The sequence below is a fragment of the Opisthorchis viverrini genome, assembly GCF_000715545.1.
Source record: "Opisthorchis viverrini unplaced genomic scaffold opera_v5_157, whole genome shotgun sequence".
NCBI classification, from domain to species: domain Eukaryota; kingdom Metazoa; phylum Platyhelminthes; class Trematoda; order Opisthorchiida; family Opisthorchiidae; genus Opisthorchis; species Opisthorchis viverrini.
The window spans coordinates 891948-905264 of record NW_008751813.1 but is presented as its reverse complement, the minus strand read 5'-3'; the positions used below and the strand labels follow the sequence as shown (position 1 = coordinate 905264).

Genomic DNA, 13317 nt, shown 5'->3' with positions numbered 1-13317 from the left:
CAGACCCATCAGGTGGGCGCATTTTCCGAATTTTTGAGCTCTACCTGTACATCAAATCCTGTGTACCTGGCGAAATACACTCATCTGCAAATTAACCTCAACTTTCTTATCTGTAGTGCATTCCGTCGATTAAACATACTGCGATATCTTGAATACCATGCCGGGGTAAACGTAAGGCGGTTTTCGTGCAACACAATCAGTTGAGGAGTGTCACAAACGAGAGGTTCGTTTGGGATTTAGTATCAAACCTCCCGTTTGCACCAGTATAATTTGCGAATGAGTGCCTTTCGTCACCTTCCATTCATATTTCACGTACTTAGTTGTTGGAAGATCCGGTAAACGGTCAAAGCTGCTAAACTTAGCGACACGTGCTGATCCTGCTGTACCTACCTGGTTATTTCCAGTCACGAGATTAGGCATGATGTGTTATTATCCCGCTCTAATCATGCACTATCCTACATTTCAGCCGCTCATTCCAGAAGTTCTCTTTATGACCGTGTTTTTATACTCTAACCTATTTGGCTGCAGAAGAATAAACAGTTTCACCCATCTATAATGCGATGAAGAAATACTATTTCGTTGCCAAGAGACCTGATACATATCTTGCTTATACAGTAAATATCGTATTTTCAAAAAGCGGATCCTGCCATACGCTATCAGTAGCATAGAGTACATCATTTTGGTGGTCAACTGGTCAGTCAGTAGACCTATAGCTCTTCCGATGTCATACGCCATGTCATGCCTTTTCCACCAAATATTAACCAGTTGTTAATTTTATATCAAATATAATTCACCATAATGATATTCAAACAATTCCCATTTGCTTACTACAGCGATTTTTCGTCAACAAACACTTGTAACACAATTATACGTTTTACCAACGACACCGACTCCTCCTCGTCCAACGTTGGACTACGGTTGCAAGGCAATATCAGCCTAATCGCGTATCACTGTCGTCCATACCCAGCCCGAAGACTACGCCTATTTCGGTGAGTGTACAAGAGCCATTTCTCTCCTGTATATAAAATGAACTAAATAATGGAAGACATTTTAGTTTGATAAGGTCAACACCAAACCTGTGGTACTCGAGAAATTAATTACCATTGAAACAGCCACTGGGTTTTTGATATGCCGATCGATAATCACAAAACCTATTTTCGGCAGACAGCTGAGCTTCTGACGTACAGTGGGATGCGAAAATCGGATATTTCCACACTTTGAATGACGCACAGTTCAGCCTTGAACGATTGTGCAGCAAGACACAGTACAATATGCTAATGTTGACGTTATAAGAACGAATGCAAACGAGCTGTGTAAATTGATGCGTGATGCTGGTGCATTTTTTAAAATGCCTCCCCCTGGAATTGATAGACAACCTCTACAGCGAACAGTTAACCACTAACTATCGTGTTCTGATCTCTTAATACATGCTTAAAACTGATCTCCCTTCAAGTCCAGTTAACTCATTTGCCTCTGTCGTTAAGCCCAGCCATGCTACGTTCAATATAGTACCATGGTACACCTCTAGTTTTTTTTGTCCGGCCTCGCATTCCTTATTCGCAGACAGCATCCCGTAGACCACAAAGATAAGTATTTGGTCTTCAATTCTTCAATGAACAACATGTTCCAATGTCTTTCCAAGTTTTCTAAAACGTCTTCAAAGCAATGCGTTACTCAAAAGTCGATATTCCTGCTGTGCAGCCCCACAGTTTTGTTTGGAACGAAGTGACGAATAATCCTGATGCACAATTCTCCATCTTGTATGAAGGTTAATTTTGGCGGCCAAAGTGGTTGGAGTCCTGGGTGCGAAGTTTCGTGAATATGCATGAGTAGTCTGCCGGAATAACGTTGATTACAAGGAGATTTTGTATGTGTCGAGTGACAAAACGCGTCTTCCTGGTTAAACTTCCTAGGAAGGCACTTAGCTGATAGGTACGAGCAACATTACCACTTTTATTGGACCAATTTCGTATTAGACAGAATAAGACATGCACCACACAGTTCTGTAAACTAGGGTCACCTTTAGTGGACCCTTACGGATAGAATTAGACTGACCATTCAAATCAGTTGTGATGCATGACAGATTCATTCGACATCACGCAGCCCCGGAGTTAGAGAGGAAATTGGAGAGAATATCTGTTGTTGGGGATTGAGCAGCGGCAACATCTATATTGACACAGACAATAGGACTTCGACAAACAGACGGGTCTGGATGATCAGTACTAGTGTACCGTAGACATTTGGAGGGCTGTAAGAGACAGCTATAACAATCACTGTGGCAGTTTCCGTGTGGTATTCAGTGTAGCAGTACGTCAAGTGAATTTACGGAACAAACAAATTTGTACACAGGACGGACAAGGTCAATGAGGGCCATAAGACCGTTTGCATAAAATAAGTGAACAGAGTTGATGAATCCTAATGAGAATGAAACATCTATACAGTGCTTCTCGGCCTTCCAGGAGAGATTGGTTCACCTACAGGATGAAACCTCAAATGGAAAATACCTCAAACCATCAATAAACCATAAATAGCTCAGAAAGAATGTAAATTCACAAGAAGGGTGAAACGTCCATCTAAGAAGTTGTCACTCGAGGATTCAGCCAAAACGTGGCCACGTGATGTGGTTTCAATGAGTGAAGGATGAGTGGCGTTATTTCCGTCTAAGTGCAAGTTAATCACAATAATGATATGCCAGACACTTGTTGCCGAGTGCTTAGCTGTTCAAACCACCAGCCGGAAGGGCTGGAGTTCGAAACCTCTTGAAGGGATGCGTATTTCTGAGGCTGAAACAGTATTCAGTGCTTCTCTGCTTTTCAGCATAGAGTGGCCTGACTGGCAAGAAGAAATCGCATTCAGAAAGTCAACCAACAGACAGAAGGGTTGGAGGTGAAACCTGGTCAGCAGGTCCACACCACGCCATAAAATGTCGTGCACCGTACCGCGTAGTGTCACACATTTGGTGTAACCGGACTGCACTTCAGTCAGACAGAGACAAGCCAACAGGGAATCGCATGCAGAAGGGAACGACCTTGGACCCGTCCTGGGTAGAGCGGCTGTGTGCAATCGTCACGTGGCTTATGGCCAGTGGCCTGGTATCCATCCTGACCGTCTACGTTCGATTCCAGTCAAGACGAAATTTCCACCCTTCAGGGACACTCACTTATATGGCGACAAAAATAAACAGTTGTGAACAGAAGACAAGCATAGCAATAATCGACGGACGCTGGACCTAACCAAGCCGTTAAATGTCCGTCCTGTAAATTACCAACCGAATTTCTCAGTGCAGAAAATGGGGAATGAAAATAATAGCGTTGAAAAACGGGAAAATCAGGCTAACTGTCAGTATTCCGAAATAACGTGCAGTCAGAACACATTAGTTCTTATAAGGAACCATCACTAAGATCGATAGCTGATTTTGCTTTGTTCCACCACGCCAGTGAGAGCAAGAACGTTTTGTTGACCAACACCAACTACACGCTAAAGGTTATTAGGAACGAGAGCAAAAATCTCATTTGCACCGAGCATTTAAAAAGTGAAGATCTTCAAACATCCTTGTGAACTTTCCTGGACTTCCTTTGCAGGTCGAACGATACTGAGCAAGCGTTGAAAATTGATTTCATAATTTCTCTACCGAATTTCATTCAGATGTAGGGATGGATCTTCGACATCTGACCAGGCGATACTTACACGTTTCGTCAGTAGTGTATACCGTTACACCCCCCTTGCTTCTGAGCTCCTCCCCTACCTCCAAAGGGAGTTTGAGTCGGGATGTAGCAGTCTGTGTACTCGCTCCTTAAAGCTGTATTTGTGCATCATTTATGACATCGTGCGCACTGTGTCTACACTGACTAGTTCAGTAGCTCAACTAGGCCGGTGCGTCCTGGGTATCCGAACTGCGTTTTTAGTCATCACTAACTTTCTGTTTTCTAAGTTGTCATCCTTTAAAATGAATTTTGTGAGCCTGAACATGTGTGACCGCACGCCCATTCGGTACTTTCAGTGATACCATGGTAAAACCCGGAACTATAGGCGATACGGATGGATTGAAGAAGCTGAAGTGTATTAGACTGAAGGCACACGGATTTAGATGAACCGGTGTTGCTGAACATTTTCGTGACCGGGCTTTCCTTTCATCATGTATAGCCAACGGAAGAATGATCACGCCTACACAGAAAACAAAGAATTTTTATTCATACTTGGACACCCTTAGGTGCCATTGCTGACAGGGGTTGGTGGTTAGGATGTGGTTATCACCTATGGTTTGGGGCATACACCAACCTGGCAATGGAGGCGAGCAACGGGGAAATTCACATCCTATTCAATCAAACTGGTCTACAGGCAGTAGGTGACAGTCGAAACTTCACCGTCGAACCAGCTATCACCGACACCTAAGGAGACTGATATGTGGTTAACGGGTGCCAGTGTTATCAATTTCTTGGCACCCCCGTTTGACAAGAATGAACCTTGCTCACAGGTATTTTGAATTGGGCCAACTCTTCTGAAACAATGCCTCCAGCCCCAAGCAAACCGGTTGTCGCCCATCGACCACATCAAACTAGTTGCTGCAATGAATCAATGACTAATGACGTAGAGCGAATATTTCAAGTTCCGTTGGTTTTGCCGTCCAGTTGGACGCGATGATCGGCTTTGACAACATGTGCCAGATGCCGCAGTGCAAAAGCGCAGCCGATCACAGCTATTGTTCGAACTTTAGAACGACAGGAGAATGAATTTATCGGTCATAATCCAGAGGGGTCCAGCGTGCGCTAGTGGAGCAGTGATAACGCGTCGACCCCGCATCTCAGATGCCTGAGTTGATACCCCGGCAGGGCAATGTATATAAACTGCTATTTAGATCTAAAGAGTGTGCAACTTAAGGCCAGTGCTTCCCTCTCTTTAATGTGGTCTCACCAGAATAATTGTGCCAGGACGAGTGATGAACAGTTCAAATGAAAGTGATCTGAACGTGAATTGCTTATTAGTCTTGTAAAAGCTTAAGACATTGAATATCAACAAAATGCATGAGGCAGACCAAAGCTGCGCGAGTGTACTGCAAGATTAAGCCATTTTTAGTTACGACCCCTCGATATGGATGCAATAGTCAACTTGCCAGTTCGATGAAGCCGGTGTCTAAAATAGCTAACATCAAAATTGCTTAAGGCAAAGTTGACACTCAAATCGATCGCTATCCATATTCGAAGAAAGGTGAGACCCACATATCATTGCTTCTTTACTACCTGTTCACAGAACTTTGTGTAAAACTTGTTCAGTTGTAGCACAATTTTGGTGCCAAACTGTCATGCCATCAGAAAAACACGAGGGCTGGGATACTGCCAAGTTGCCCAAGCCTTACCACTGAGCCATTTGGACCCCGTATCAAGACTTGTATATAAGCTAACAGCAATAATAAAAATGTTATCAATAATACGTAAGAATGTAACAGTGTAAAGTGATACTGATAAAAAATGAATAGTAATCCACTGTGTTTCAGTGTGATTTCGGTTGACTGAGGCAGGAAAAATGTTAATTGGTGTCCGTCAAGAAGAAGGGCTATGATTTTATCAAGTTCGATTTTACTAAAAATTTGCGCACAGGTGTGCGCAACTTTTTTTCAGAAAGTAGCGATAGACTTGTGTACTTGTGCAAAATTAGGTACTTGTTCACGCGGTTTACTTCTTAATGCTGAAAAACAACTGAACAGGGTTTCCATTTTTTTTCGTGCCCGCAACCAATAGACGGGCCCTTCGCAATGTTTCTTTAGAGAAATTTTCTCTCCTTATTTGTTTCAGCCTCCACCTACATTCCTGTCAGTGCATTGTGGACCCACTAACATTCCAGAGGGACGATTTTGATTACCTTTGTGATGGTAAGACGTGCCGCAGTCCATATAGTTTCCTTATGCCCATATGATTTTTCCCGCTATCTATCCACCCCTTCCACTCTTATCCATATTCCTTAGACGCTGTATTGCCGTTTGTTCAACGATATTAGAAATGCACACTGCTCTCACTTGCTCTGCGGGAAGCTCGTCGGTTATGTAAAGCATACAAACTCAGTCCCCATAGTTTTCGATCCCATTATTTCTGGCACGTGAACGCACTCTTCAGACCAGATCTTTGTAAAATTATCTTCGCAGACGTTTTTGCAAAATCTGAGATCACCAAGAAATTCAATGGGAAGCGACATACAAAACTCATCATCATTCGATTTGGGAACGACAGTGAAGCATCTGTGCTGAACACTAATGTCATGCTGTATATGATAACGACTGAGATTATGATGGAAAGACTCTTCTGTGGATCCTGGATCGCTAAATACACGTAAAGAGCGTACCCAGACACGGATTCGAATAGTGCGCCCTTGCACATCACCGTAAAACTACGTGGTGATGTATATTCTATGTCGGACCGTTACTCGACAGTTTAAATTTTCTCTTCTGTTCAGAGAATTCCTATGTTCATCCGAATCCGTGAGTAAATGATAAAATAGTATATTCCAGTCGGTTTCACCTACCCACGTTCACACGTTAGCTTATGAACAACCGCTCGTTGAGAGATCTTTACACACGAACAACGTTCCCTGATTACTACTTAAAAGCTTGATTTGGAAGTATAAACGTTTTAGGGAAAGCACGGGCGCATGAGCCCTCCAGAGGGGACGCCTTCATCTCATCACTGAATCCAAATGTCAACGTTAGGGTTTGAGGGGTCTGTTGGCTTCCATGTCAACAACCACTAAGTTCTTTCATCGGGGTTATGATGATGATATGATGAAATTTTGGAATGGTGTATAATGAACTTTAAGTCAAACACTCGGTAGGTATATACTCAGTCGTCTTGAATTTCTCAGCACTGTTCGAATAAACTCCACACAAATTATTGTATTTTACTCTCACCACGCCATCTTTTAGACCGCTGTTTTTCCTTTTTCATTTTGCAAGTGTGTAAGACTGATTTCCGATTGGAGCTGCTAATTTGCAATAGGTTCTGTCAGCCCTGCTGACTATTGTTTTCTCGTCTCACCTCCACAAAGCATTCCCTTCCACAATGCGCATGGAACTCCATACCACCAATCGGAAACCTTCAACTAGTGGTGAGTCAAACCTTCATCATGAAAGCGTGTAAATGCATTCGAAAGTTTAAGCAAATTCGATCATTTTGCGTTTTTACTTTGATCATCGAATCCTCTTCGACTGTTTTCTACTTTTCAGACTGCCCTAGTTTTTCCCCCATAAATTGTAACGAAAGGTTGTTGAGTGGCTTTTCTTGATAAAACGTGATAGGTGTTGCATCCAACTTCGAAAAAACCAAATTAGTTTGCAAATGAGTGTATATTCGCTAAATTCGGTTCAAGTAGTTTAAATGATTGGCGCAAAGCGTGACTCACACCTTCGCCTGACTAAATACTCAAGATGGAGTCCAATAGTCTGTTAGCCACAGGAATCTGATCTATTTCCTGTCTGGAGAGTGGATGACCCGCCAGTGTCACAGAATGACGGGATTGGGCGCGATCATGGACACACGAGACAGTCGCAATTGATTAGACGGTACTGGAGATTGACCGCAGCTCACAATACAGCATCAATGTGGCTCAAGCTTAGAAAACATTCTTCAAATTATCTGTCAGGACAACAGAACCGCAAACGAAGTAGTGTTTCATGATTCGTTTGGAACAAAGTTGACCGTAAAGATTCCTCTGGGTTCACCGGCCGAAATGAATCTTTGAAAATTCTATGGTCACCGATGTTGTGAAAATAGGACTGATGAAGCCGTCACGCACTAAGTCCATGAGTTCATTTTGCATACAAGCCAACATACTTTTGAGGACGATGAGACACAACTCTCTCTCTACGCTGCAATCGGCTCCCTAGATTCCCAAACGTAATCTCTCACAGACTAAACAGGTTAGAACGATATCTTTTTAAGGGGAGTGACACTAAATCGGTTTCACAATGACAAATGGTTCTTCTGCTTTTCTCTCTCTGGGAGGCAGAAACAGTGTCAAACACAGATAATATAATTAGACCATTGTGTAACCCGACACGATCATGAGAACATTTACTGCCACCTGTTTCACTAAAGGAAATACAAACTGTACGATTTGAGTTGAATGAAACCGTACTGTTAACGAAGTTTCGCTCCGATTTCCCGCTTAGTTCAGCTATACACAAAATACGTCTGTAAGTTGCTTGGAACCACTGACCTCTTGGGCTTGATACGGGTGATGTAGACACGTGACATATGATTCAAATATATAGTGTCATTTGGTTTTTCATTTTCTTTGAAGCTTTGCGTTACATTCCATGTGAATGTGTTTCCTTACGCTCATCTCCCTAGAAAACACGTTAAAAATCCCAGATTATCACATTTTTACGAGTTCTATGAGAATCCTACATTTTGTAACACAACTGGTGTTCTCCAGTGCAAAGACGCTGGATATGGGACTTTTCCGAAGGATACTAATCTGCGGAAGTAGGCTGGTGAATTGGAACCGGCAAACAACAAGGCAGTCAAAATGACTATGCGGTAATTTAGTGGTTAATCAGACTCCAAATATTCTGGCTTTTTTATTTATGCCACTAGTTCGCTAGTGTATCAGCCCCAGTTAGGCAAGCACAACACTGCCTGAATCGCCAGTTGATGGTCGAAGATGATCATCAGGTGAAAAATTCCTACAACCCGAGCAACTTATTCTTGTGGATATGGTGAACTAATAACGTTGTCTTCCGTATCCCAACTTTGTTGGCTCCTCTTTCCACTGTTTGACGACTCATGTCATCCCCTGGAGAGGTACCTCTGTATTCACATGTGTAAAAAATATGTAAATACTACGCATAATTAGATCTCCAGTGTTTTGTACATGCAGTTTGTTGTACAGAATCTTTCTGTACACTCCTCACTGTTATGCTGGCCAACGCTTTTTTACACGGGTGTTAGATCGTCCTTCTGCCCCATCAAACAAGCACGTGACTAAACTTCATTTGCTCACTTGCCCTCATGCTCTCGTCATGGGATCAAGCTGAGCAGCAGGTCTTCAAGGCCAAAAAAGACGCTTGCTTTTATGCAATTTCGTGTTGATGCGATTGGTTATTGTATGGGTAGTTGAAAATCTTCACCAAGCGTCTGCAGTTACCAAATCATTAAGACTGTTCTTCCTCAGCGAAATCGGCCGCTAACTAGTCAAATTCAGACCACACTAAGGTAAGCACGTGATAATCCTTATCTCACGGCGTTTTTCCTGATGATTCTGGTCTGCTCTGATGATCAACGCAGAGCGAATATTTCACTGCTTGAGGTATCAACTTAAGCTATGGCACAGATGGATAAGCCTTTATTGTTGTAAAACTCCAATGATTCCGAAAGTCTATCTTATATGGTAGTCCTTGAGTGTTATCTGGTATCGCTACCGGGCTCACTCAAAGGGCCAAAAACTAACTACGTTCCATCCGCACCTGGAAAGATATACGTACCCCTCTGTGAGTGGTGACTTATCTGTCAGTGGCTGAATGTAGTTGATGACATTTGAAACAGTCACATATGGTGATCTATTTTCAGTTCACGTTGACGTACGTGAGGAACGGATCTCTCCTGGTTCGGCTTTTGGCGAAAGCACTACCACGGCCTTCCCAGGCAGCACTGCTACCCCGGTGAAAAATCATCTCAGTGATCCAATGAGTCCAGACAACGCCGTCAGACTCCATGACTCCCTCGAGAATCTCAACTCCCATTCTGCCGGTGACCAACGAATGACTCGATACGTCAGCTTCTCTCGTTTTGAAACACTTGACGGGCTTATCCAGCTAAACGGACAGCATTACTTGGGACAACTAAACCTGTGTCGGTTATCTTTACCTCCGGTGGAAGAGCACTGTGGTACTTATGATACATTGGCGTATGATAATACTGAAATTTCGGGCTTAGAGGAGTCGTATGGGCAATCTGAAATGTCACCGCGCAAGAAGGGTATCCAAAGCATCTTCTCAAGTACACGCCGGAAGACTAACAAAGAAGCTACGACAGATACCATCGGTGGGTTGTTTGACCAGTGATACTCATGGGTTAATTTCTATAATCCAGCGTCTCGGTTTAGGCATAGTCCAGTTGTTTATCCTACCTAGCCATCAATCCTTTTGTAGTACTGCTAACTTTTCATCGCATAGCAATCTAGTACTTCCACACTTTCAATGTCTTGAGACTCCTATTGAAGATAAGGTGTCTCATTCAATCAGCTTTCTGTCAATGAAGCCAATATGTGCTGAAAAGTTGAGAAGCATTGTACGTTCTTGTTGGGAATCATCAGTATTGCGCGTCTTTGGAAACTCGCTGAGTTTCGTAGTCAGTGGTTGAACACTTAACCGCCTGTTCACTTGTGGTTGATACTCACAATTACTAGCCCTCACTTAAACAGAAAGGTATTCCTTGGAAAATCGATTCTATTCATCTTCAGTAGCAATGAACCTGTCTAATTAGAGTAGAAATTCCCGCAAAAGTGGAGATATTTATCAGAGCCATTGTAATTGCACTCGAAAAGTCAACTTCGTTAGGCAGTACGTTAGTTCGAGGCCAGCTTGGGCATAAATAACTAAAGTTACCGAGTCGGTCGGAACCACCTATCAGACCGGAGTTTATCCTCTTGTAGATACGAGTCATCTCATTAATTTGTTGTTCTCGATCCTGTAAGACAGCGAAGCTTCCATTCTCAACACTAATATTATGTTGTCTTTGGCAGTGATGACGATGATGGTCCCGGATGAATAACACTGCAAATGAATATCATCTATGGTTAGGATGTGATGGAAAATTTCTGACGCTTTTGGAGCCAACTTTTCCATTTCGTTTATTCTAGCTGACTCAGATCTCATGCCTCCACCAACGGAAACCTTGGTCCCACGGAAAGGGCACAAGCGCAAATACAACGTGGGCCAACGCCTGCTCAAGTTTCTAGCTAGCAAAGGTGGTGCGCTAGAAGTACCGGAAACAGACAAGATGGAGTCTCCTGAAGTTTCTGACTTGGGAATTTCCGAAGGTTCTTCGGAAGAAAGTTCATCAACAAGCTCATTACTCAATCTGTTCACTCGCTTACGCCATCGGCACACGGAACTTTCCACGTACTCTTCCAGCCACAAAGGTGGACCGCCGAAAAAAACACGCAAAGTGGTTACGGTGGACGAAATGAATCGACAGATAGTCAGTGAGTCACGATTGATTGCTATATCATTTTGGACGTTGGTAAGAGTGTTGAATGAAAGTGGCACCCGATAGTTGTTTTAACATAGTTAACATAGTTAACATTCGATGTAGTTTCATTGTCAGTTCACTGGAGGGCTCAAAGTGCAGGCTCAAGCATGATATATATTTAATTCAGTCTACTAACGGATGGCATTGCAGAATCGTCAACGTCATGAAATTTACCTAGAAACGTCCCATACTGATGTGCATATATGAATTAGAAATGTCTCCCATCGGGTAACCAGTCTAATGTTGATGGTGATGAAGCCTTTTAGCATGAATACAAATGACCCAAAAGAAACCAGAATACTTTGGACAAGCATCCGACCTAACATTTACTGAACCATGGACTTAAGGTAACACATGACTCCTCCACACGCACACAATGAGTCCAATTAAAGGCTGAACTTTTCAGTCTTAACCAGCACACCGTAAAAGGACATTTACACAGTATGGTGGTAGATCGGGTCAGTTACTAAGACAAATTCAACAGAAACTTGTTTCTGTTGCCAAGTCATGTGAATGATCGAACCGTCGGAGTGCAACACGCCCAGAAGCAAAACCATGAAGTATGCATTTCATGAACCAGCAAATATGTGATTCATCCCCACCGAGGTAAACAACAAAAAATTGAACTCTTTTTGTTGATTCAGATTTACATGTTAAACTGCACGATAAATGCTCGATTGAATGATCGAACCGTCGGAGTGCAACACGCCCAGGAAGCAAAACATGAAGTATGCATTTCATGAACCAGCAAATATGTGATTCATCCCCACCGAGGTAAACAACAAAAAATTGAACTCTTTTTGTTGATTCAGATTTACATGTTAAACTGCACGATAAATGCTCGATGGTATGAACACAACAGTGGAATTTCCATGACTATTTGACCTGACCTAGGAGAACGTCGAATTTCCGTTTTTCGGAATATTTCAAGGCTCTAGTATGGATTGGAAACAAAAGTGCACATGGCCACAACTGGATGGTCACTTGGTTCTCAGCAATAACTGCTTGTCCAGTATCTTTAGTCCAACACACGCTAAAATCACGTCCTGATGACCATAATTTAGGCAGTCTATTGAGGAAAATTCTGGTAGCCCAGGCAGACAGTTGTTGTCCCGTTATCTGGGCTGGGCAATTCGTCTGCAAACGTTTCACCACCAACCGCAATGATAACACTGGTGAGTAATAAGATAGCGGTGCATCGTAGAGCGTCGGTGTTTGGGCTCTGAGCCGTGCTGCACTTGTGCTAAGATGTGTTTCTGATGACGTGATGACTTGCTTGATTACGTTTGATTATGATTGCTTCATTGAAGGTTGGCTAGCTCCTTGAGTGACCGGTGTCCAAGTGACTCTTGGGTCTGACCTATCCTACTTAGATCATGTAACTTTTGACTCGTCAACACCAAAGCTTTGGTTCTTGTTGCCTGATCCGTCCACTCCCCTCGCATCGTCCGACTAAGTTGATGATTCCTTGCTTGCAGGGTACGTAGATTGGATATACTAATAATAAAAACCTGCTGCGGATGTTCAAGGGGACTTGCTATTTAGTCATTCTAGTTACGGTGAAAAATCCGATTTGAACTCGCAAAATCGATCAAACCAACCAATAAGTTTCAGCAACTCGGTGCTGGATTCTCGGGATACGATTCCTATTAGACACACGTCCCACGAGCAACTAATTCTACTCAAAATATATTGTGGCATCGTTTCGAAGGTACCACGTCTTACGCTTTTCTCTTAAGGGATGTACAACGGACATTTACGGATTTTTGGGCAATAACACTGAAATGGACCACTCTGTTTTTTTATAATGCTGCAGAAAATGGACAGCTTGCGTGTATTTCTAAGTGGTTTGTCTGTTCGCCGAGTTTTGCAGACGGGTTACAGACATTCCATCACTGGTCAAGATGCCACCGTCAGTGCATAGTACCAGGTTGAGTGGACGGTTTTCCGCGAAAAAGTTTAGGTATTTGGGTCACACGCTTATTGCTCGTTGTGCGAACCCCCACCCCTGTTTCAAGCGCGAACAAATAGAGTTGGAACAGTAAGAGGCAATATATATATATATATATATATATATATA

General features: G+C 42.8%; 1 protein-coding gene across 1 annotated transcript in view; it reads left to right on the top strand.

Annotated features, from left to right (window-relative positions):
* The window catches only part of T265_14202 (hypothetical protein), a gene marked incomplete at both ends in the record, with an annotated part of 144129 nt that overhangs the window by 23642 nt on the left and 107170 nt on the right, over positions 1-13317 (top strand). Inside the window, 5 exons of the mRNA XM_009172509.1 lie at positions 834-989; positions 5790-5866; positions 6994-7092; positions 9531-10028; positions 10846-11190. Coding sequence (XP_009170773.1) covers positions 834-989; positions 5790-5866; positions 6994-7092; positions 9531-10028; positions 10846-11190 — 1175 coding nt within the window. The remainder of the gene's footprint in view (positions 1-833; positions 990-5789; positions 5867-6993; positions 7093-9530; positions 10029-10845; positions 11191-13317) is intronic.